General features: G+C 39.9%; 1 protein-coding gene and 1 long non-coding RNA gene across 5 annotated transcripts in view; both read left to right on the forward strand.

Annotated features, from left to right (window-relative positions):
* The first annotated feature begins 24 nt into the window (after positions 1-24).
* On the forward strand, positions 25-9,903 carry LOC135442694 (uncharacterized). Its single transcript, XR_010438707.1, has 3 exons — positions 25-4,523; positions 4,989-5,078; positions 6,812-9,903. It is a non-coding gene; the product is annotated as an uncharacterized LOC135442694 (long non-coding RNA).
* A 337-nt stretch (positions 9,904-10,240) lies between these two features.
* Positions 10,241-26,374, forward strand: part of BRD1 (bromodomain containing 1) — a 58,034-nt gene continuing 41,900 nt past the window's right edge. For 2 of the 4 annotated variants that reach the window (XM_064702787.1, XM_064702785.1), the window contains exons 1-2: positions 10,458-10,585; positions 14,683-16,063. In XM_064702787.1, coding sequence (XP_064558857.1) covers positions 14,697-16,063 — 1,367 coding nt within the window. In that variant the 5' untranslated portion in view covers positions 10,458-10,585; positions 14,683-14,696. Of the gene's footprint in view, positions 10,586-11,132; positions 11,249-14,682; positions 16,064-26,374 lie in introns of those variants that run through there. The other 2 variants (XM_064702784.1, XM_064702786.1) reach the window with 2 other exon arrangements.

A 26,374-nucleotide genomic window follows, 5' to 3' on the forward strand; every position in this document is an offset into this window, starting at 1 on the left:
GCGCCGGGCCGCAAAATGGCGGCTGCGGGGTGTCCTCGCACCCGCGTCCCGGCGGTGCCCCAGGCGGGCCGGGGCCCGACACCGGCCTTCTCCGCAAGGGTGCGGCCGCTGGTCGCTGCACTCCGCTTCGTTCCTGGGGCGGCTGAGGGCGGTGGCTGTGCGGGCGGCGGGCCGGGGTCGGAGTGTTTCCTGCGGTGCTTCAGGCCCGGCGATGCCTCCAGGGTCTCTGCCGCGCCTTCCCCGGGAGCCGCGGGCGGGCGCTGCGCATTCCCCATGGGCCGGCCGGGAGAGGCTTTCCTGGGCATCGCTCCGCTGGGGCGGGCACGGACACGCTGTTCCGAGCGCAGCCCTCGCCCTGTCAGGAATTTAGCCTCCGTTGTTCGTATCCGCAGTTAAACCCACCTTGATGGGTATGCGTGATCTGAGGCACAGCGGGTTTGGTTCTGAGCGCTGCTTTGATGTACTGAGTCTGCCTCGGGAGGGGCGCTTGGCGTGGCGCTCGAGTCTCACCTGAGCATTTTAGGGAAGGATTATCAGGGCTGAAGAGAATGCAATGCGCTGGTTCAGGGAAATAGTGCCCGCTCTATGCTTAAGGTCCTCTTCTGGATAAAGCTCCTCCGGTTCCGGTGTTCGGTTGTAGGTCGGTGTTTTTCTTCTCCGATTGCAAAACATTGGTTGAGGTTATCAATGGGCCGAGTGATCCACGCTTTTCAGGAGGGGTGGAGAAGGGTGGTTTGTTGGTCCTTTTGATGTATGTCATTTCTCCGGAGAGCTGTGTGAGATATAATCTGCTGTGATTGTCACATTTGTTGTGAAATTCCCAGTGGATTGATTGTCAAATTCCCAGTCGTAGATTTCACTTTCTTTGCCTTAAGTGTTGGTAAGGCTACAAGAGGTAATTGCTTATCCTTTGTTTCCCACCTTTACCAATTTACAGTACTGGTTTGAAAACAATGTTAAATTTTAGATTAAGGTAGTGTTTAGAGAGACCATGCTTAAGCGAGTCCTTGCTTTTTGATCTGACTTATTTTCATCAGTTAATTTTCTTTTTTTTTTCTTTGTAATTTGAACAGATTTCGTAACGAGTGTTTTTGTTGGAATATATGGCAGTATATGAAGAGATCAGTTGATAGCTTTTTGATTTGGAATAGCTCTTCAGCATTCTGCCATATTAGGTGTATGTTTGTACTTAAGTACTGGTGTGATTTTCTAAATGGATTCTGCCAGTCAACATACAGTAAATGGTCTGTTGTGGTTAAAACTTCTTTGGAAATCTCATGTCAAGTTGTTTTTTTTTATTTATTATTCATACACTACTCAAACTCCCGACAAAATAGCTGTTACACTGTGTGCAGGCAGTCCTTTGTTCCTTTTTATTTTTTAATTTACATTTTCTTTTTATTGGTAGAGTTCAGCTGTATCAGTGTGTATATATATGTATATTCAGACAATATTACATATATATATAGTATATGTATTAGTTACTATGGGTGACTGATACCAAAGTGATTTGAGGTTTTTTGGACTTGCTCAGTTTCCACTGCTCCAAAGTGCAGTTATATGAATAGAACTGCTTAAACATGAAGTTTGATCTTGGCTAGATCTGCCAGCTAGACACAGTAATAGAGGTGTGAGAGTTTGTTAAGAAGTCTATCACCAATCTGTTGACAGGAAATTACAGCAGTGATGATAGCAACAATTGTTATTATTAGTATTGAAATACGTCACCTCATAAAGCATCTTTTAGAGAACTATAAAACTGCAACAGTTGGAATGACATAGTTAATGCTTATCACAATATTATGGAAAGGTTAAGTATCAGAGTGTGCTTTGTTAACTGCCTTTTTTAACAGCTGTGATTTTGGAGAATTTCACAATTTATAGTTGAAAATTTTACAGTAAATTAAAAAAGACTCGAAATTAATTTTGCATTTTTGCACTGCATGTTGCTCTTTCTGTAATCACCTCCTCTCTGTATCTCTTCATTTTTTCATACATCCTATTCTGAAAATTTCCTTAAGGGTTAGGGAAGTTGAGATTAATGAAAGTTAATTATTTCTTTAAATTATCTTTTAGGTGGCTTGAGAACCAATCAGTGATTCTGTATATAATCTACAAGTGTATATCACAGATTGAGTGAAATAACTGGAATTTTTCTGCTCTTCTTTTTTAACAAAAATACACCAGAAACTCAAGAAATCGGATCTTAAAAATCTGAGCAAAGCTGGATCCAAGAGCATCTTCTCACAACCAACCAAGTAATGTGATGAATAAAACAGAGGTGGTGAACTGATGACAGGCAAAAGAAAGAGTAAGTAACTGCAATTCCTAGAGAAGGCTCCCGACTGCCAGCTTGTGGTGAATGTAGCAGCACTGGTGTGGTGATAGTCTGAGGATACAGATTTTCCATAAAGGTTGCAGTCTGAGGTGTAAGTATGTAAAAGAACATAGTCATTTAGGAAGACAGATAATTAGGAAAATCTGCGAGGCATCCTGACAGGAAAAACCCAAAACTTCCATTATTTAACTTCAGAAGAGTGACTTTTTTTCTTTGATTTTTCCTCCATTTATGCATTTACAATCTTGTTATCTGTTTCAGATATTGTGAATAAACATCTTTATTTGCATGGTTAACTGAACCTGGCATGAATTAAAAGTGATATGATATTAAATGAATATGAAGAAGTAATTTCTCACTCCAGTTCCTGGAGCAAAGTGCAAGTATCTGGCTCTCCATGTTTTGTAGAATAGCAGAAATCTAGCAGACCATGCTTCCAAGGAAATTGTTCGGGTTCTCTGGAAAAAAGCTATTACAGGTTCAGAGAAGAAAGAAACCACTTATGTAGCTGTAAGTAACCATCTCTCTGTCATTCTCAGTATTGGGGTATACTTTGAACTTGGAAGGCTCTCAGGGAGGCTATAGCAAGAGCCTAAGACATGTTGGAAACTAAATTAAATTCTTGTATCCTATCCTACTGTGACAGAACTTAAAGTATGCCTTCAATACGCCTATTTCAATATTATGTTATTAGCCAAATGTAGATGTTTAGTGCTGCAGACAGAGTTTTGTGTGTTGTTGTCCCAGGGTCTCTCCAGTCATCAGGCTGTTCATCTTAATCTAATTTTATTACTTCCTCCATTCCATTTCTTCCTTGGCAGTAAACATAATGTTGGTACTGCAGTGATAAATTGATGTAGTTCTGTCTTTCTACTTTTGTATTCGTTTGGAAATGCTAAATGTTGGTAATAACAGTGTAGTTAGTAGTGTTGATGTCGTTACCTTGTTTTAGCAAAATTGAGCACTTAGTATTTATCTCCAAACCTTCTCTGGTATGGTTATTTTCACTCAAACGTTTGGTTTCACCTCTAGTAACTTCTGCATCAGTGATGCATTTTCCATATGAAGTCATGAAGACAAAAACTACATTAAGAGATTACAGTTTTTAAATAAAGCAGAAAGTTACAGATTTTCATATGCACTGAGGTAATACATTTAATAAAATAATCTCCTTTCCTCCTTGTGTAGACTCCAGCCTCTTCCAGAATCCTATCCAGGCAATGTCAGCTTAATGATCAAAACCTTAAAATAGAGGTCAGAAGTACTAAATTTGGATGTCCAATTTAGTACTTGTCACAGGGGTATGATTTCCAAGAATTTGTAACATTGGAAAGTACTTATAGTTAGCATACATTCCCATTTATTTCAGTGGGTACTTGGCTCTACTCATCAGATCCAAGGTGTCCAGGTGAGTGCACAGAGAATTAGGACTGAGCAATCACACAGTACTTAGGAGCACGCATTCACTGCCAACACCACGGTGCCCTTGTAGATTTATATAAATTACCTAATTTGTTACAAACACAGCTGTTTAATCTGCATGATCCTCACTGTGTAGCACATCAGAGGTGTATGTCACTGACTTTTGACTTGGAGTTGAGCATATAATAGCATGTTGACAGGATTTACTCATACTTGCCCTTCATGTGGAGTGAGCATGCTGCTGGAATATGTCTTTCAGGAGAGGTCAGTTTGAAGTTCCTGTTTTAGCATTCCTATTGGGCCTACAGAGATTTTGTCTACCTGATGAACCCATCAGTATCAGAACTGATTTATATGAGTTTGGAAGTTCTGTCTATTAGGCAGCATCAGGCCTTTGCTGAGGCAGTAGCAAGTCTGGGACAAACAAAGTTGTGTAGGGTTCATTAGTACTTGTTAAGTGGTACACACGCGTTGGGTTTCTCTGTACAGAGAAAGATTACAGGCCATGTTGGTTGCTCTTGGCAGTTCAGGCTTTTCTGTGGATGTCATGTGTTGAGTCCTTACTTCTGACTTATTTTTCACTTTATTTTTCCTTCCCAGATTTTGATGTCACCTTCTTGTGTCCTTCCCCATATAAACGAGGAGGCAAATTTTAATTCTGAATTAGCCCATCTATTTTTGGATTTCTTCTGTGACAAATGACTAGGGATTCTAACAGTTGAACTTCCTCTATTGCAAACCATCTTAATCATCTGCAGACCAGGTTTGTCCTCTAGAATGAATGAGGAAGAGATAGTAAAGTAATTAAGACTGGATTTGGGTCTCATTACTAATTGAATTTTAAGTTAATCATACTAAGGCTGAAGTATTAACTCATTGTAAACATTGGAGATTGTTTCTTAGATACATGTTTGTGAGTGAGCTAACTAGGAAAAGAACTTCCCTCACATCTCATATTACATTTGCATGTTTTTAAACTGACACCAGTGGAATTGAGAAAAGGGAAGTCACTCTAAGGATTTCAACAAATAAAATAAACTTTATGTATAATTAAAAATTATGAAGGCAATGAGCAACTTGTTTTTGCTTGGATGAGCGCTGTGTAGTGAATGCTTTCCAGTGCAGAGGAAAGGAAGTAGGAAAGAGAGACAGTAGCAATGTATTTGCATAATATTGTTTACTTGGGTTATGCTATCTTAATAAGCTACTTCGTTTATCACAAACTCAGGTATCTTATGAAATCCAAACCTGATCAGGAGAACAACCACAGAAACTAAAAGAAATTGTATTTCTCAAAATCATTGTGTATCAGATACAGGTATGGAGCACACTTTGTTTTCCCTTTGCTATGGCTGCATTTGACAAAATTGTTCAGTTCAAATAGGTCCTTTTTTGTGTTACCTTTCTGTAAATTGTCTTATGTCTGCTACTCAGGTTTCCTCAGTGTGTCTTGTGAAAAAAGAGGCCAAAATCCAATGTAGATTAGCCATGCTGTTTTGGATTTCTTTGCTGTGCAAGTATGATATTTTTAGAACTTTTTGCATAGCAATTACTGTTTTGTTTTTTGAATCCTACCCATTACCACTGACGTTGTCTTTACCCCTAACTTGGCTCAGTTAGTTATGCTGTGTGAATTGACAGACACTCCACTTCTAAACATGCAGCTGCTTTTGTAAACTAAACTAATGATGGCTAATAACTGGGGATGCTGAAGAGGCACTCCCAAATCCTGGATTTACTTTACTGCTGCTCTCTTGTGCTCGTAATCATTTTCATCTGATCATGCAAGGAGGCACTCCTGGGAGCTAAACAAAAGATTGGTGACTTGTTTATGAAGGGGTTGTTCTGGTGGTAGTTATCCTGTGGCAGGAGCAGCTTCCCACAAAGACCTTTGCAGGGGGAGTTAATATGCAGAACATAATAAAGGTGCCAAACTGTAAACACTAGGAATTGAATAATTGATACTGAAGAGACAATGATGGAAGAGAAGGAGAATATTATCGTCTTGATTATGGCTCTGTCTAGTCTACTCTTTTGGAAACAGCAATATCATCATACATAATAGTGTCAATAACTCTGTTCCAAGGGTTTGTTCTTGATAAAATAGTCTCAAAAATAGTACATGATAGTTTTGCTGTTTGGCAGACCTACAGGTCAGTACATGGCAAGCTCTGTGCTTGTGTTGCAGTATGTTGTAATTTGGATGCAGGTTTTTGTTTTCTATTATTGAAGCATAGCTTACATGTTTTCATGTACATCCTAATCATGAAGTTTGGTTTTGCATCTTTGCACTGTCCAGAGGAGTGAGCTCAATCCTCACCTTCCACCATGCAACAGTTATGAGCACATCCTGTAGAGAGCACCTTAAAACTGCAAAATCCTGAAGGTACCCTTTAATGATGTTAAAGGATTCAAGATAGTGGATAAGTAAAGCAGGCAGTAGGTTTCCCTGTCAATTGCCTCTCTCAGGAAAGTGCTTGGTGTATCTCTCCATCAGCAAGGGACAGGATACACACCTCTTCTTGCAGTAGGTGACTCGGAGCAGTAGTTCCAACAAACGCTTAAATGGAAATGGGGTGAAGGCCTTTGCATAGCAGCTTTACTATGAAGACCACGCTGTCAAATGATCTTCAAGCTTATCTATAGATAACATTCCATAGGACTGCTTAGCAGATGCAGCTTACAGAGGTATTTCTTAGCAAGCACCCTGATCAAGCGTCACTTCTGGTGGAGCTCTGAGGATAAAAGGTCTCTGGACCTTCATCAGTACCATAAAAGGCACTGACACAGCTCCCAGTGTTTTTAAACTTGTGTTTTGGTGAAGACTGTTTGTTTGGATCAACATGAGCTGTTCTGAAGGGTCAGACCAAAGGGTCTTAGCAATTCATAAACAAAGAACTGCTTTGGATGTGAGAATGAAAAAGGTGGTATGTGCAGGAAGTAAGAGTTACTGAGGCTGTAAGAAACAAAAAATCCTTGATTCTATAGCAGTTGGTGAACATTATATACACCAATATTATTTAATTTATTCCCTCTTTTGTCATAATACAGCTAAAACTTCCAGATCAGAAGAGTGGGAAGGAAAATCCAGACATTTCTTCCTAACCAGAGAACAAGGAATATATTCAGTAAACAAGTAGGAATGAAATGGACCAACACTTTTATGTTTTTGAAGCAAAAAATTTGATCTTCATTCCAGGATGGTCATCCAGGACTTTGAACCATAAATCCCACTCAGTCTAGTATGATATACCAGTCTTTCATACAAGATATCAATGGTGACTAGGGGATGGAACAGTGATAATGTGTATTTTTCTGTAAATACAAAAATTTGCAAAGATCACCCAGAAGATGCAGAGTGATTCTACACCACCACCCCACGGACTGAAAATAAACAGCTGAAATCATGTGAGCACACTGCTGTAATATGTCTGTTGATAAGGTTACAATCTTTTCCACGGTGAATGCTGTTCTGGCTTCTGTGAGGTTTGGGAACAACCTTTCTTTTGTGAACTTGTGAAGTCATGCCCACGAGTATTCTACCAGTGCCACATACCATGGCTGATGAAGTAAGTGAGATCTAAAAGCATTCCCGTGTAGGATGAGAGGACCACAGTAATAATGTTCTATCTCATAGATGAGTGTGAAGGTGTAAACTGTATGATGGAGAAGCCAAACTTGAAAATTTACTGGTGATACATTACCTTAAGGCATCATACAGAAGTATCACATGCAAGGTTAGGCAGATTTGTCATCATGGTAGGAAGAAGACCCACATGTGTATGTTCTGGCAGTCTAAAACCTTTCTTGAAATACAGGTTGTTGTAGGTTCTGAGGAGTGAGTTCCAAATCTTTCTTGTCCCTTCAGCGGCCAGCTGTCCAGGCCCTGAGAGGGATACATAGTTGCATCCAAAGTAGGTCAGTACCTCTGCCAGTATTTACAGCTGCAGTGAGTCTTGAGTTGGCTTTGTGATCTGAGAAACAAAGTGGATACACTTGAGAAATATAGAAATGTCTCATGAAGTTCGATTCTATGAGAAAGTAGAGGAGGATGCCAAGGCAGATAGATAGTGATTATGTTTCTTTGCGTGATCTTTCTTGCAGTGATTCTGTTGAAAGCTTGTCAACTAGTGGAGGTGAAAGCTAGTAGGCAGGAGATCCTCTTTCTGTGAAGTTTTCCATGTAGAGTGAGTCAGCACTGGCAGTTTGTTTAACAGTTTGATGCTGCCAGGTCGGGGTGTGAGGATTCTGAAGGACTGGGACCGAAGCCCCTCGCACATGCTGAACTGGTGTGAAAAAAGGTTCTGAGGGGTCTGTTGCCATCACACTAGGGATCAGAGGGCTTCTTATTTTTGGCTTGAAATTAAACCATATGCTAGTAGAATTGTATTCTTTTGAGTAACCGTGTCTCACTTGTGAGGTGGAAAAGAGGAAGATAACAGATCTTTAGGGGTATAGGCACATGTACTGAGGACTGGTCAGATGCCCCAGACAATACTACATACTGTTCTACATGGGCTAATGTACATACCCTTAAAATGGAGAGGCTGAGCATCCTGCTCTGGTAGCCTGTCATAAGGTCAATGAGAAATGATTTACAAGTCTGACTCCAAATACAGAGCTTTCTGTTGAGCATGCCCTGATGTTGTGCTGTTACTCTGAAATACCGCATGAAGGAATGACATGAGATCTGTGTCCTAGCCTGGATGCTCCCGAGTGAAAACTCCACACGCCACCTTCTTACTGGGTGTAATTGGAAGAATCTAGAAGCATGAAATTATAGAAAATTGGTCAAATGGTGCAAATACCAATAAGAAATACCATATTATCAAAGGGATGTCCAGGGACTAGGGAATGCTGTAGCCCACCTGGCAGAAAAAAGCAACTTGCTGTGAAAAAAGCCAGACTTGCTGTGTGTCAGACACATTAGAATGTGGACACCATCAAGGTTTCTGTAGAAAACTTGTCTCCACTTAAAAAGTATTTGTACAGCTGCACAGCAGATACACGTGAATTATCCCTTAAAAGATAAACCAATGTATTTCCTTATCATAATCTTACTAGGTTTTTGACACTATTTCTATTCATTTTTATACTCTGCACAGTAATGTACATGGTATGGTATGGTATGGTATGGTATGGTATGGTATGGTATGGTATGGTATGGTATGGTATGGTATGGTACTCGCTCTTTAATACATTTCTATCACAGGTTGTATTCCTGTGCACCAACACTAACTTATATCAGCATGTTGTAAGACTTCTGAGAAGGGTGGCAGGATTACTAAAACAATTTAATTGGAGAGTAGTTCCTCACAGGCAAGTACACAAATTACCAGATGGCCTCCGTAGTTTGTACAAACTTTCTTGTATTGAAAGTTGAAGGTACTCTGTGTGTCTGAGCCTAAGGGTCTATTCCTACACTGAGTGGGCTGCACGAGTGTTAGCTGCTTTAATAGCTTGTGTTTTGTTCAGAGATCAGTGTGCTAAATAGTCCCTGATGAGGAAAAAAGCATTTGGAAAGTACTTTTCATATTCTACAAGATTTCCACAGCCTAGTTGCTTAAACTCTCTGAACCTTAATTAACTTTCTACAAGCAATAACGAGTGTATCTATTTCTGATTCCCTAGTCAAATATTTATTGTAGGATCAACTGGTTTTTGAGGCAAGGAAACCTCTTACTTCTAGAGAAAACATAACAATGAATTGGTAAGTTGTTTTGCAGCAATTTAGCTGAGTGGCTGTGAAATACTGATGGGTAAAAAGAATCACACCTACTCTCAATTGCTTTTTGCTATATGCAGGACTTGTTGGGGATGATCAGCACAGGCAACTGTGTTAGGCTGGGCCAGCTAAAACATTGTTTTCTAAGTATGTGGGTGCAGCTGCCTTGCAGAAATGTATTGCAGTAAAATCCTTCAGTTCTCGAATATGGCTGTCTAAAAATAATACCTAACAAAGGCTGTCCTTCGCAGGGGAAGCCAGAAATAACCTTTTTCTCTGTCAAAATGTAAGGCTATTATCAGTTAATCTACAAGCAGCAGCTTGACCCAGAGACCACGAAAGAGCTGACTTTCAAGCACATTTTCTACGTTAAGGAATCTTGAGCTTGGACTTCCCCCCCAAAGAGATAATAAATACCAGTCGCTTCAACTTTTTAGCCTTGGTTTTGTAACGACCCGTGTCCTGCCTCCATCCGTTCCCTGGCGCCCGAGCTGGGCCGTTCGAACAAGGGACGTTGTACCGGGGACGCGCGGCGGGTTCGGGCTCGGGCCCGGCCCCTCCGGGCGGGAGCGCGGCGGTCGCGGGGCCAGCGCGTTCCCGCCCCGAGCGCGGCCGGTGCCGGCCGGGGGCGCGGGGAGCGGCGGCGCGCAGGCCCCGCCCCGCGGCGGCGGGAGCGGCGGGGCTGGGCGGTGCCTGGCGCCCTCACGTCCCTTCCCTCCCTCGCTCGCTCCCTCCCTCCCCGCCCGCCTCTCCTCCTCCCCCCCGTCGGCGCAGCGCTGTGGTGAAGCCGCATTGTTTGTGCCGCGGGGGGAGGGGAGCCGCTCAGCCCCGGGAGCCGAGCGCCGAGCCCGCAGCCGGACGGCGACGCGCGCCGCGCCTCACGAATGCGCCGCGCCCGGCGGCAGCAGCAGCCCCGCACCCAGCGCCGGGTGACCGCCGCGGGCAGCGCGGCCCTCGTAGCGCCCGCTCGGCCGCCCGCGGCTGCCGGACGCGGGGCCAGGCGGCAGCACCGGCGGGGCCTCCGCCATTAACTCGGCCGAGCGTCGGCCGCAGCGGCGGAGCGGGAGGTCTGTCAGCCGCTCCTCGGCGGCTCCCACAGCGTGAGTAGGGCCGGGTGGGCGGCGGGGACGGGCGGGCGGGGGCTGCGGGGCCGGGAGCCGGCGGGTCCCGCCGCGGCGGGACGGGAGAGCGGCATGGGGGAAAGAGCAGGGCGGACTGGGCACGGCCGCCTGCGGGGGAGGGCAGCGGCGGGCGGGCGGAGAGGCGAGGCGAGCGCGGCGGTCTGGGGGAGGGAGGGAGGGCGCCGCTGTAGCTGTTTTGTCAGCCGCCATATTTGTGGGCCGAGTATTTTCGCGGCGGGGAGGGAGTGACTGTTGGGAAGGGCTGGAGATGATGGGCCCGGGCAGGAACCATCCTGCCGGGGGCCGGGAGGGGGGAGCGCCGCGCCGGGTAGGAACCATCGGCGGCAGGGGAGGGAGCGCGTTGGAGGCTCCCTGGGCGTGGGCAGGAAGTGTTGGCGCGGCAGCGGCGGGGGCGGGCCGGGGGCGGGGGCAGAGCCGCGCGCGGGAGGCTGGATTCCGGGATGGCCGCGGGCTCTGGCGGCACCGGGCTTTTCCACCGGGCCGGGACAGAACGGCTCTGGGGGTCCCGCGTGTCTTGGCCGTGGCCGCGCACGTTCGCTGCGCTCCCTGAGGCCCCGCTCCGGGCCGTGCCCCGGGGAATCGCTCCCGCTGCGCGGCTGGAGCGGCGGGTGGTGTCCGCGTGTAAGCGCTGTTTGCTTATCGTCCCTCATTGTCCTGGACTAAAGAATATTCCTGTGTCTTTCTCTGTTTAATGGTCTGCATGAAAGTGCCATTGAGAGTGCAATTCCCTAATCTATTGAGCAGGAATCCAGGGACTAAAGACAGTTTATTTGAAGAGGAGGAAGGTAACTAGGGCAGAGAATGTAATTTAGAAGTATATGGTACTGTACTTTTGTGTTAGTTTTAGCTATCCTACACCTTGGTAGATAGCTTTTTTTTTTAATTTTATTTTTGCCTCAAAGCACATATTTCACAGAAACGTTCCCTTGTGTTATGGGGAGGGAAAACGTCTGCTGGTGATTTCCTTCCCAAGTAGCTGATGCAATTCTAGGAGATGAGAGCTGTGGATAACTTTCCTGGTTTACATCCCACAGTCTGTGAGGGCAGGACAGTGCATTAAAATAATCTTGTGTGCGGTTAGTGCAGTATCTTTGTGGTCGTTGAATGGAAACTTGTTTTCGTTTACGCTTCAAATTTACATTTTGGTCCTCATTCCTATTGATCTACTGGATACTGGGAAGGGGGGCAGGGGGTAGGACGCAGAAGTGCCAGCTGATAGTTGCGTAGGAAAAGCAAACCAGTTGTGGGTCATGAATTTGCTATGAAGAACTCTGGTCTTCATCCGGAGTATTTATCGAAACATTTGCAAACAAGAATTTTGGAGAAACAAAACACTGCTTTGGCCCCTGGAGCATTTAAGTTATTCACAATAAATTTGCATGAAGTTCAGCCTGAGTACTACCAGTTTCGATTTTTTGTGCACTGCATTGTATTTGTAGGCTATCCAGTCTGTTTGACACTGTAACTTCCTTCCTAAGTCAGCTGTATTTATTGTTGAGTATTACGGTATACCTAGGTGCTAGCTTAATCATTTATTTTGTCAGTCTGGTTCCTACAGTTTGTTTTACTTTTGCAACAGCTGTCCTAAATCTTTAAGCAAGATTAAAGATCTTGTGCTTTTGAGTATTTTCTTCCTCTTTTTAATTCCTGCCTGAAGCCATGCTCGAGAATCTTGGGAACAGAGGGAGGTGGAGAGCTTGGAAACGTAGCATTAATGTGTTGTTCTGTGGTACTGGGCTAAGGTAGTGTGGACAAGTTACACATGTTTTTGATTTCTGAAGGTCACCTCTCATCCCTCCCTCTGAATTTTTCTGAAACAGTCTCTATCCTGAGGAGCCACTACAAACAGATATACAATCAGCTAAAATGTAGGAAGGGGCATTAAAAGTACCAAAGCAGGCTTTTGCTTCAGACAGAATTGAAATGCAATTATATGCGGTAAACATGCTGTAAGCCTTGTTTCTTGACAAGTAATGTCATTCTGATCTGTAATAAGTAGCTGTACATGGACACATCAGTGTGTTTTAGCTGAAGAATCCATCATTACTTGTTCACAATAACAGAATTCAGGGCTATTGTAGTACATTTGGGTCTCTGAATTACAAAATCTGTATTGAAACTGGAAACTAATTTTTAGTTTTGGTTAAATTACTGGTATGTTTTAGTGATTGGACCTTCTTTGGTGTTATTAATTGTTTAAACTGTTTTCTACAGTTTAGAAACTAGTATGATTGAATCTTGTGTTGTTTTACAGAATTTAATTATTAAATGCTTCTTCCAAAGTTGTTTGAAGAAATGGAACCTTTTATATTTTTCTGTTGTTTATAAAGAGCAGAACAGAGATTTGTCATGATTAAGCACTGACTGTTGTCTGAACTTTCTATATGACATAGAAACTAGTAATAACGGTTAAGAATGAGTTGTGTAAAAGTCACATTTATGAGAAGCACAATTGTTGCATGCATAATAAAACTAGCTTAGGTTATGAAAACTAAGAGTGTGTTAGTGAGAGCAGACAGATCAGAGCCTTTAGGCACTGGTCTCAGGGTTAGTTGCCTGAGTGATCTAGTAGTCTTCTGTGAAAGGAGTTCCCTCAGTACTTTGAGGCCTTTAGAAACTGGCATCATAGACTTTAGCAAAAGGCAAATAGCATGGAGGAATTAATGTAGTTAGTTGTTCAGTGCTTGCTGTTTGCTTCCTGAAATAGGTATACTGGTCTTTCACAGCAGTTGTGTTTTGATTTCTCTATTTCTCCACTATTTGGCAATACATGCTAACACCACTGTTATGGTGAACAGCCCTGACTTTAAATGCAGAGTTGAAATGGTGAGGCCTTAATAATACTTTAGGCAGTGATTAAACATGAAGGGATTTTTATGTAGCTGAAGTTGAATGATGCTATTTATTAATGATTTCTTGGGAAGAAGGAAGGAGTGGAATAGAATTTTAGACTTGACAATGTCAGTCAGGTTTATAAAATTTTCAACCCTTGCAGGAGAAAAACCCCACCCAGTGTGACCATGTCAAAAGGCATGAGTATGTATGGACACTTTTAAGTTAAAAGTTTTGTAACCATCCTAGTTATGGGGCTTTGGAGTGGGAGAAGAAAGCTGTCTTTTTGTATGGTATGTGATCTTTTTGCAGTAGGTTGTAGACTTAAAAATTGTTTTAAAGAGCTTGGGAGTGGGTTTGTAAGCAGGAGGATTTCTATCTATCAGCAGTTGGTTTGAGAACAGCTCTTGAAGAATCTGTTGAAGGAGAGGACTGTGTGTACTTAAAAGCAGGGAACATGGTTTGGCCCTAAGTCAAATCTGCTTTACAGGTGAAATATTTACTGGTTGCAGGCCATACTGCACCATATTGGGCACTAAGAGTTCTGTCATGTTCTTGTCATGTTGTGAAGAATAATGGGCTCACTAAGGATTGAGGAAAGTAAAAAAAAAGTATAGGACTGTCAAACTGCCCACTTGCCAAATGTGGAAGTATATGTGCTTTTCTAGCTTTTAAATATAGCTATAGTAGTTGAATTGATAACATGAATGTTTCAAATTGCACTGGGAAAAAATTCAGAGAAAACTATTTTTTCTTTCACAATTGCATTAGTTCTTTTGAAGAGAGGTCTAGAGGACACAGTCTGTAGCTGTTGCAAAAATTTTCAAACTACAGGTGCCCCTAAGGTGTTAAGTATTGTATTAAAGGTTTTCTTACAAGGTAACAAATGCAGTATTTTTAAATCTCTGACACATCTGAAATGTTTTTGTTCTCATGCAGTGGTCTTGCCAACAGTGCTTCTGGAGGGTTTCTAGCAAGGATTTTGTATAGCTGTGTTTACTCAGGGAAGCTGTTATTTAGAACATCTATTGATCTTCAGGTTAAGCTTGTACGAAACAGCAGTCCTGTTGAGTAAGAGTGACAGCTTTTGGTTTTGTTTACTTTTAGTTAAATATATGCATAGAGGGCTATAGAACTGAAGGTTTTTTCCCTTACTACAGTAAAACTAATATTTTAATATGATTATTTGAAGTTCATAGTATTAACTGTTGCTCTAATTTTAGGTAAACATTACCAAATGAGGAGAAAAGGAAGATGCCATCGAGTATCGGCAGCAAGGCATTCTTCTTCCCCATGCAGTATTAAGCACTCCCCGACACGAGAAACCTTGACGTACGCTCAAGCTCAAAGGATGGTTGAAATAGAAATTGAAGGTCGCCTGCATAGGATCAGTATCTTTGATCCTTTAGAAATTATATTAGAAGATGATCTTACTGCCCAGGAAATGAGTGAATGCAACAGCAATAAAGAAAATAGTGAAAGACCACCGGTTTGTCTAAGAAGCAAACGCCATAAAAATAACAAAGTGAAAAAGAAAAATGAAGCTCTTCCGAGCTCTCATGGTATCCCTGCTACAACAGCTCCTCTTCCAGAACCAAAAGTACGGATTGTTGAGTACAGTCCCCCTTCAGCTCCTCGGAGACCTCCCATTTATTACAAATTCATTGAGAAGTCAGCAGAAGAACTCGATAACGAAGTTGAGTATGACATGGATGAAGAAGATTATGCGTGGTTAGAATTGATCAATGATAAGCGGAAAAGTGATGGAGTGTCAGTAGTTTCCCAAAATATGTTTGAATTCCTTATGGATAGGTTTGAAAAAGAGTCTTATTGTGAAAACCAAAAGCAGGGTGATCATCAGTCTTTAATTGATGAAGATGCAGTGTGTTGTATATGCATGGATGGTGAATGTCAGAACAGCAATGTGATCCTGTTTTGTGATATGTGTAATTTAGCAGTACATCAGGAATGCTATGGGGTGCCATATATACCTGAGGGCCAGTGGCTCTGCAGACACTGTTTGCAGTCCCGCTCTCGGCCTGTAGACTGTGTGCTGTGCCCAAACAAGGGAGGTGCCTTTAAAAAGACAGATGATGATCGTTGGGGACACGTGGTGTGTGCTCTGTGGATTCCAGAAGTTGGATTTGCCAATACGGTTTTTATTGAGCCAATTGATGGTGTCAGGAACATTCCCCCAGCCAGATGGAAGTTAACATGCTACCTCTGTAAACAGAAAGGTGTTGGTGCCTGCATCCAGTGCCACAAAGCAAACTGCTATACTGCATTCCATGTGACATGTGCTCAAAAGGCTGGTCTGTATATGAAAATGGAACCTGTGAAAGAACTAACTGGCAGTGGAACAACGTTCTCTGTGAAAAAGACTGCCTACTGCGATGTACATACTCCACCAGGCTGCACACGGAGACCGCTCAATATTTATGGAGAAGCTGAAATCAAAAACGGTGTTTGTAGAAAGGAGGGATCAGTCAGAACTGCTAGGTCTACATCAAAAATCAGGAAAAAGACAAAAAAAGCCAAGAAAACAGTGGTTGAACCCTGTACAGTTATGCCAACAGTATCTGCTCCTTATATTCCCCCCCAGAGGTAAGCAAACCATCAAAATATGAGAAACCTTTATTTAATCTATTTTGTTTTTCAACCAGTGGTTTTAGATGCCACCTTGAAGTTTTTGTATGCTTTTTACGTGCTTTCTTTAAAGCCTTTTTCAGAGAACTACTGTTTATTATGTACATTGCACTGTTGTGGAGTGGCATTAAAAATGCAGTAACTTCCTCAGAGAAATTACTAAGTGATCAAGTGATCTGTCTTGTCCTCAGAACGTTTGGTTTGAGTTTTTTTGTCAGACTAAGTTATGTTGTGTTTCCACTTGTCATTCGTTGTACTTCTAAGAATTAACTGCTGAATTCGGAATAGTAGGTGCAGCTGATCTTCATATTAAGGAAAAAAGCCGAGCTCAAACTTAATTTTATTTGTAATTTTGGATTCTGAGCCCATTTTTCTAATTTTAAGAGATACAAAATGAAAATTACAATTGTGTATGTAAGTTTTGAATCTTGTTCATCTCACATAAATTAAGAATAAGCTTGTAGTAGTGTAATATCTATGTAAGTTTTACAAAGAGCCTTCAAGGAAGTGTTTCCCTTGTGTAGCAGAATAACTACTCCAGAGGTGTTTCTGAAATTTATGTTTGTATGATTACAACACTAGTATATTTGTTTACCTTTTGAATGAAATTCTTACTAATTTTAGAGCAGTAGTTTGGAAGGTTTCTCAAATAGGCAGCAGTTGCATGTGCAGGCTCATTTCCTGTCCTGTGACTGGACTCTGAATGCACAGAAGTGAGGGCTTTTAATGTAATGCAATGCCTTTTAAATAGCTGGCTCCAAGTCTCAGGTAGGGAGCAATTAAAGCTGGTTAAATTAATCTAAATGAGTATGTGTTTGGAGACTGCAGTTCTTTCCTGTAATAAGTTTTGTTAATGTAAGAAGCTACTTATTGACTGACTTTGACAAACAGCCTTCAGCTCCTGTGCAGTGTTTACAAACATCAGATTGATTGCTCTGTCCTGTTAGGACTGGCTTGTTAAAATTTTTTTTGTTGCTGTTTTTTGATGCACTGCAGAAAAACTTTATTTGACAGTAGGTCACTAATACTGCTATTTAAACAGGAACTGCTGTCCATGGAAGGAGAAGTTGGTGTATAATAGTTTGACTTTCTCTTTATTAGGATAATCCCAATTGGTAGTGTAGTGTTATTTTGTTTTGCTTTCTTTGGGACACTGTAAGAAAGGACATGAACTAAGAGTTGAGGGTTAGAAAGTATGTTCTTAGCTGTGCCTCTGGCAGCTCCTTCCATTGGCAACTTTTAAAAAAACCAGACCCTAAAAAGATGCTGTTGTCAGATGGCTTTTTTTAAAATAGTCATTAGATGCCAGGATTAAACATAAAAGGCATTTTATTCTTTCTTTTTTTTCATGTTAATGATTGACTTTCTTTTCAAGACTGCAGAGAAATTCAGCATTCTTCTATTTATGCATCTCTTCATATTTCTAGAAACAAGTACAATTCCTATTCTGTATGTCATAAGTGTAAAAAGTGTACAGTTCAAAGGTATTTTAAAGTTGAGCTTTATTATAAATTGTTTGTCTTTGGCTAAGAGAGACCCTTGCTTAAGTACTCTTTGTAACGTGAACATGTTCAGTCCTAGAAAACTGATCCCTGAATTAAAAGTGAAACAAGTGGGCATATTAAAAGGAAAAGTGATTACACTGCAGACCCAAATCTCTAGTTTTAGAACCAAAGTTGTCCAATTTCCTTTGACTGTTCTTCAATTTTTGTCTGTTTAGGAAACACTTTTGTGTTTCCGTAGGAATTAAGTACATAAAGTATTAAAAAAGACCCATAAAGTATTAAAAAATTATTTGGATCATTTCACAGTAGGCTTCATTTATGTTATTCTTTTTCTCTAATCTGTTTATTAAATACTCTTTTTTTCCTTTGGAGCTGAAGCATGATTTTTCAGAGGCCTTGAGGAAGAGCAAATAAGTGATTTAATTTACTAGAAAATAAATATATAAACATAAACATATGTTTAAGCATAAACTGTGTTTAAACACTAGTGCTTTTTTACCTGAAGAATTTGATTTTAATATGTTTTCAACATCTCTGGAAATTGAGGCACATGTGGAGATGCTTGGTTTGGATTGGTTTGTTAATACCTAGGCTGTACACCTCCTCAGCACATTGCTGGCTCTTCAGAGTTGGTAGTTGGAGGAGTGCACAAATATGAAGATCATAGTGGAGGAAAGCACGTGGTGGATGCAGTCCCTGAGTACATCTGGTGAAGCTTGAGGAAAACTAATTAGCAATTTATGTTCAGTTTAAGGAGAAGGATTTTGTATCCTTTTCGGGATAGTTGGAGTATTTGAATGACTGAGCACTTTGGTAACACAGTTTTTAATAATTCTGGTTTCCAAAGCAATTATCCTAATGTTCAGGATGTTTTTCATAGTTTCTATGCAACTTTTGTAGCTTATGAACCTTTCTGGATCAGCTTACCTTAGGTTGAGTTTCTGTGCTACTGCATTGAATGACTTCTACCAGAATTTCTTCCACAGATCTCATATTCTACACTTTTTGCAGTTAAACTACATAGTGTCATTCTCTAGGTCATTTATAATTAATTATATGATCTCTCAGAATTTAATCTGTGAACTGCTGATTTAGGGGTGCAGATCAGAAGTTGCTAAGCATTGATCCTTTGATGATAGGAGATAAATGCTTGCCTCCCCTGCCTCTTCTTTTTTCTCTTCTTTTGTAATTTATTTTTAATGCTGGGCTTATATCTGTCCTGTTGCCTAGGTATTTTGGAAAGTCTATACCTGAGTATCTACTTCCAAAGGTGCACTAGTTCATCTTGGAGCCTTGAGGTGGTTTCAGTTTTCAGTGCTGTCAATGCTGACCTGTAACTTGCTTAGCTCTGGTAATAATGTATGGGACTACCAGGGAACTTCTGTGCCTGGAGGTTGTGTATCAGACCTGCCTGCAGAGATGTGTTGTCTCTTTACTTGAAATTTCTGTTCAGTTCTTACTGAAATACCAAACTCTTGAACGTGGCGGCTTGCACTGTACTGTTCACACTAATTAGTTTTTATTTGCCTGTTTTTGATGGGCTTTTTTGTTTGTTTCTTTGGGTTTTTTGATTGTTTAAAGGTAGAAATGGGGATCATGTAAAAGTTGTGTTCCTGGGAAGGGCCAGAGCAGCTGTGCTGTGTAGGGAGGAGAGTGGCAAAGGACATCTGAGACTTTTCCACTGTATGGGAGGGACAGGCAGTACCTGCTGCTCTTGGCAAGTGGTAGTCAGAAAGTGGTCTTCCACTGCCACCAGATAGTTTGGCTGAAGAAAATGGCAAATTTGTTCTTGAAGTTTGGTATATGCCACTAGGGATGTGTAATGGTTGAATTTTGCTTAGTAGAGAGATTTCCCCCCCCCCCCCCCCCCCCCAAAAAAAAAAAAAAATACTAGAAGGATTTTGTTTAGACTGCAGGTCCAGAATTTTCAAATTAGGAAATCCTAACTTTTGGGGTTGTCTTGGCAATCTAAATCTGGCTGCTTCTCTCTGTCAGTTATCTTGCACTGACTCTGCTCAATTTCTTGTGTGTTTTTTGTTTTTTAATCTGCTGCTGCTCATCCTTGTCCTTTGTAAATGTTACCTTATTCAGCAAGCAGAATGAACATGTGCAGCAGAAGTGTTACAATGTTAGCTGGGAAAACTACATGGTTTCTCTTATTTTTGATTGCTTAGTTCTCTACTACAAACAGCATTGGTTTTTGTAGCCTCTTGATCTTGTGTGTCAAAAGAGGCATTTAAAAATATTTGCTTGTTAGCTAGTGTCAATATTCACATTATTTAAAAATGCTGTGCTACTACAATATTGTAGCCATATAGTTGGAGGGAAATAGAATGTGATATGAAATATTTAATCTACGGTATTTTAAAAGTATACACTGAGATACAGTGTAATCTGCTTTATTAAAATGCCATTCCTGCAAGTACTGCTCTGTTAAATGGAATCTGGCATTAAAAGCATATAAATATTTGCTTTCATCTTTAGTTTCTCTTTCTGCAAACATGGCATGTTTGTTATGTCTGAAATTAAGAAAACATTTGAAATGCAATACCTGTATAGAAAGCAAAGAATAAGTAGAAAAGCCCCACTTTTATTAGAAGTAGGAACACTGTATGTTGTTCCATGAGGTTTGTTGCATCATTAATGTTAAAAGAGAATTATAAGATTGTTATGAAAGTAAGGTAATAGCCTTACTGAGAGCAAAAATTGCTGAGACTCTTACAAAAAACATTTTCAGCTCTTCTGACAGATCAGCATTTATTTGCCCCACCTTAACTGATTTCTTTATGTTGATCTTTGGTTTTATTAGGAGGAATACTGTTCCTGGTAGTAAGCTGGATTTCTGTTACTGTGTCTCAAGGCAAAACCAGTATTTTCTTTTGGTTTATGATTTACCAAATTGAGCTATCTTGAACTTTCTTACCAAGTAATTAAATGTAGTCTTGTTATCTTAACACAGGAATATTGATTGTCTCTGAAAGGAAGTATGGACCAGAAAAATAATAAACAGAAAGTGTTGAAGTGCAGTAGGAGGGGAAAGGAATATTAACAAAGCCTTCAAGGCAGTGTTAGTCTGCATTCACAGATCATGCTTTTTATTCATTTATGTAGCTTGTGGATTTCTTTTGGGGATTTTTTTAAAACGTTTTTTAGGGTACTCTCGTGTTTTTTGTTTTTTTTTATAAGTTCAAAAAGTTTTCAAGGTGGGGGTAAAGAACAAGAAATGTGGCTTAAAATTCATCATAAAAAAAGCTATTGAAAAATACTGCTGGGGCCAGCATTGCAAAGAACTTGGAAGGTGAATAAATCCAGACCAATGTCTGTTAGCTCATTATCCTTGAATATACATGTATTTATAATTTACAGAATGGTGTGAAAATGCTTATTTTAATTCCAGGGGAGCATGATGTAGGTACAGCCTTGTGACTGTACCTGACACTTGGATCATAGAATCACCTGAGGGGAATGCCAGAAATCTTCAACTGCTGATGTTTCTTGTCTTGTCACATTGTTTGACTTTGACTTTCTGTTACATGTAGAAACTACTCCTGATGTCATCCTGATCTCTTTGCTTAAATAAAAAAATAATTTTCCCTAAATTAAAAAAACTACTGTGGTGTTCGCTAGTTTTGCCTCAGCAGTATTTAAAAAAAGTAAAGGTAACTTTAGAGCATTATTTTGAAGTTAGTTCATCTTGACACTGGTTGGCTTATTAAATAAGGATTAATTAATGTGTTCAAAGAAGTTAACTTATTTAGTAAATTGTAAAAGTAGATTTTGAGTAAAAATACTTTTTTTTTCTTTTGTTTATTTTACGTGTACAAGGCCAAGAAGCTTAAAGCAAATTAATGTTACCTCTGTAAGGCATTTCATTAATACTCTATGTGCTTTCTAAGGGGTTTGGCCCACAATGAATATATATGTGATACTGCAGTTATGAAAACCAAGACCTATGTGATTTTGTTTTTCAGAACTTCTGAGTTTCACCAGTTATGTGAACTTCTATTCAGTTTTTTTTGGTGCCAAGTAGAGTATGTTGTGATTTGTGCCATAGCAAAACATCTAAAGAATGCATTGTCTGAAGAACTGTGTCCTGGCAGTTTTTTTATTCAATGATCAAGTTACAGAGTGCACAAAAAATTAGAAGATAAATTTTATTATCTTATTACAGATCAAAATGTGATTTTTGTTTAATACATCTGATGTGAATTTAGCCTTTTGATATTAGATACCAAAATATCATGTGTGGTCATTATATATGTATAGGACCTTGCAGAGGTATATGTGCACATACAGTTTTTTCTGAGAAGAGATTTTTCCAGTGTGACAGGGTGGGAGGTTTTCATTGTTTGAGATGGGTTTGGTTTTGGTTTTTTATTTTATTTATTGTTTTGGGTTTCTTTCCTTTTCCAGAGTTTTGGAATATGACCAACTCTAGTTGCTAGAACAGGAAGAAGATAACAGAATTAACTGAAATAACAGTGTTTTCTTACTTCTTCAGTTCACTGTTTTACTTTTCCTGTCCAAGCAAAATTTTACAAGCTGCTTGCTCAAATAGAAAAATAGGGGGTTCACAGTCATGTAAGCAAAACAAAGTGCTTCCTACATATGCATTCAAAATTATTTAAATACCAGTAAATGTTAAATAAAGAATAGGAACCTGGAGAGGCTTTCAGGCTCCAGAAGATATATCAGTAGATTAAATACACACTGTTAGACTTCAGCTTAGGAGAGGCAAATTCAGTAGCTAGACTTTTAAAACATAACAGTCCAAAAGGAATAAAACCTGCAAAGTAGTTCTAATTAAGAAAGTGTATTTGTTGCATGTGGATTCTGCAGACTTGTGTTGCAAAAGTTATAATGAAATATTTTTCAGTCTTTCCAGGATTTGATAGGCACTCTGTTAGGCACCTGTCTTACTTCTGCTTGGTATTAAAGGAATGTTATCCTTTTTCAAGAGGAAATAAAGACGTGCAGATGGATTCTGACTTTTACATAGTTATTCATTTGCCTGCGTTGTCTTTCAAGTTGGTCAGAGCAGTTTGAGGCGTTTTTATTTTTAAGTTAATAAGTCATATAGTAACTTTCATCTTTTATTGAAGAATAGGGTAACAAAATTGTGGTTTTTCTCTGTTTAAAAAAAAAAAAAAAGTGTATTGAAAGGCAAGTTTTACAATTTCAAAAGTTGCTGATGCCACAGATTTCCATGGGAAGAGTAGAGAGAGTTTCATCTGTCCAGATGGGCATTCTGGTCTTCCAAAACTGAAGTTTTTGGCTATGGAGCCAGGAGGAGTAGTTGGTAAGGCTCCAGAATTAATTTCAATTCCCTAAATAAATTCTTCCTAACTTTTTATTCTAGTTTTATGCTAATTGTCTTCCAGTAAGTTTCATTGGAATTTCTATAATTATCTGTAGAGAAGTCCTGTATCTTTTCTTTTTCTTACAAGTCTGAGTACATTTTGTGGAACTTTGCTGAACAAGGATTGAAAATTCAAGTGTTCTGGAAACCCAGTTTACTTTGTTTGCAACTTGTTCAATAAATTTTTTTAACATTTTGTTCTGACAGGTTTTTAAACACACCTGCCCTCTTTGTGTGGGAAAAGAAGGGTATTTTATTTTCTCTGTAAAGTGGAACATAATTTGATTGTTAATGGGTATTAGCATAGGCCAAGAGAAGCTGGTATGTTACTGATACTGAATGAAATTTTACAGGCTATAATACAGTTTTCCTGTGTTGTGTGTACCCTTAGTAGTGCTATGCTGGATAAAGGACAATGCAAAATAAACTGATAAAACTGGACACTCAGGACAGGCATGGTAATTAAAATACTAGGGTTCATTCATGTTCAAAAATTGCTTAGTTTTAATGGATATATGATCTTCCTTTGGGTGTTTGATTAATACAGGTTCTCATATTGAGTTCCTTGTGCTTGAGTTACTATAATAATGTTGTCAAAATCACATACTTACTCAAGAAAACCTTCTCTCCAGTTTGTATGTCAAAAACTTAAGAATATTGAGGTAAAATAATGCCTGTGGAATTAAAAAGCATGTATGCTCTGTGCAGTGGTTAGTAAAGATAGATAAAAGAGTGTCTGATTGTCTCTCATTGGCTTTCTGAGGTTAAACTGCCACACCGTTGGTTACCAAAAATACTGGTTTCACTTTTCCCTGTAACCAGTTGCCATATTGCCACAGTGAAATGTAACTGGAACTGGGAGAGGAAGTCATGAGTCAAAGAAGGCAGCTGTGAGATTTGCTAATATGTTAAAAGCACATCTCTTACATTGACAAAATTTCTTTTATGCATTTCTGTAAAAGGTGAGGAAGCAAGGACTGAGTAACACACTCAGTTCTCTGAATGCATTGACCAGTGCATTGAATGTGTCATCCTTTACAGGGCAGATTATCCATCCAGTGTCTCCATGTGAGGAGAGTGTAGGTGCTGTTTCAAGGGTTTGGTTCAAAAGGGACCCTTGCCTGTTTAAAGACAAGCAGGGAATTGATATCCCCATTTGTAGTGCACACCAATGTTTTACAGGGCTGGGGCTGGGGCAAGGAAGTAATTCTGGCTCACTCAGTTGGCTGTGGCACAATTAAAACAGTTCTGAAAAATGTTTTTGTCATCTGTAGTTTTGGCATGTAGTTCTGAAACAACAAAACCGAGAATCAGAATGACTGCTAGTGCTAAAACATCAAGAGGCTGCAGTGGTCATCAGCTTGAAACCTAATGTTTCTTTTATGAGACCAGCTAGATAGCAGCAGTCACTGAATATCATTGGAACAGTCACCTTTTTAAGAATTTTTAAATTCCTCTATCAGTGTACTTTGTTTTAAATAACTGGTAAGTTGGGGGAAAATAATGGATTTTTTTTCTCCTAGTAGTTAATATGCTTGACTTGCCTTTAGAAAATAATACAGAAAGCTGGGTTTTTTTGATGTGCTTATACTGGAAAAAGTGCTAGTGTGAACAGATTCCTTAGCAAAAAAAAAAGCCTTTGCTGAGGTGTTTTCTGTAGTTCTGGGAGGTGCCCCAAGTTCTCTAAGCCTTGCCTCTGAATTGGGGATTTATCAGTGTACTGACTGTAGCAATTAATCCTGTCATGTCCAAGTCAGATCCTGGATTGCAAAATGATGATGTTTTTAAACAGCTCTACCTTACCTAGCCCAAATACATGCCTTTTTTTTTTTATTCTTCAGGGGTTTTTTATTGCATCTTTGATGGGGAAAAAAAAAAAATAAGTAGAATGTATGGAAAATTCGTTTAAGTGGTGGGAGCTTCAAAGTCAGTACCCAGTCTGTGCATCTTACAGGGTTCTACAGCAGTGCTGTCTCATTTCCCCAAAATAGTTGTATTGCCCATCAGAATTTAAGGTGCTTGGGACAGTAAAAGTGCCTGGAAGTATCAGACTAAGCAAAAGGATGGTTGAAGAGCTGTGATATAGGTAGTGGGTAGTTAGAGTCTAGCAGCAGATGTAACATCATGCTAGCACTGAGTTCATGGTGTAGAGGCTGTGTAGATACCTGCCACGTGAAGAGTTTCAGAGCTCTGTATTTTGACAAGTATATATAGCTGCTACCCATGTGTTGTTTAAATGAAATACTTGGTTTAATTTAGAGGGGAAGGTAGAGACAAGCAGTTTCCAACTACTTTTAAAGTAGTCTCTGCACTCCAAATTACCTTCTGTCTATTTATATTTTGAAAGTTGGAAAGGGTCTTCTGTGAACATCTTTCTTGAGCTTCTTTTAACACTCTGCTATTATAATTATGTATGAATAGAATGGTTTGTTATGTGAATTGGCAAATGTACTTAAAGCTGTAGTTAAAGATGTTTGCTTAGTCTTGCCACATCTGATGGGCATGAAGCCAAGGCACCTTTCTTCATGTTATGATTCTCTGATCTTTCCAAATAGCTGTGTATTTGGCTGTGCTTTTTCTTGACTTGGTTCAGTAGGTTTTACCGTTTCCAAGAGATTTGTGAAAGCAATTATTTGACTTTGATTGCATTCTATAATTAGTTGTAATTATGTTGTTTGAAGTTTACTAGGGTCACATCTGTTCTGCATTGAGTAAATAAATCTTTGTGGAGCCTGTGTCTGCCTTCCAGTGAAAGATGTACAAGACAGTCTGAAGTCCATCTGCAGACCTAAGCTTTAAATTAAGCTAGAATTTTTCAAGAATGCCTAACTAGCTTAGTTATTAAGTAAAAAAAAAAAAAGCCATTGAGAAACCAAAGGACACAATGGCACTGTATTTTAAAGAAAATCTGGGTTTGCTCTGCCTTTACCTGGTGATGACTGAAAATTTTAGCTATAATTAGTAGCACTGAATAGACCTATTGCACCTTATCTTCTACTCAGTTCAAAAAACCCCAGGGATAGATGACCTTTGAAGTTGAAGTACACTCACTTGTATGTTAGCCTGAAAAATATTTAGTTTTCCCAGATATTCTTAAAAAAACATTTTACCCAAGACTTACTTCTAACTTTACATTTTCTTTAGGTGTTTTGACTGCTTAATTTTTATCACTTACCTGCAAAACTGCTTTCTTCCTAATATAAAAAGGAGAAAAGTAGAAAAACATTAGTATGTATATTCAATTGTGATTCTTGTTTAAATGTCTCATACTGCTCTACAAATCAGATACTTCTTGAGTTAATATTTGCTTGGTATAGTAAGAAGTTTTGCAGAATGTGCAAAAAACCCCCTGCTATCAGTTGTAGAGTTTTGCTGTGGGTAGTAGTAACGTTCTGAGTGAAGAAT

The sequence above is a fragment of the Zonotrichia leucophrys genome, chromosome 1A (genome assembly GCF_028769735.1).
Source record: "Zonotrichia leucophrys gambelii isolate GWCS_2022_RI chromosome 1A, RI_Zleu_2.0, whole genome shotgun sequence".
Classification (NCBI taxonomy): Eukaryota; Metazoa; Chordata; class Aves; order Passeriformes; family Passerellidae; genus Zonotrichia; species Zonotrichia leucophrys.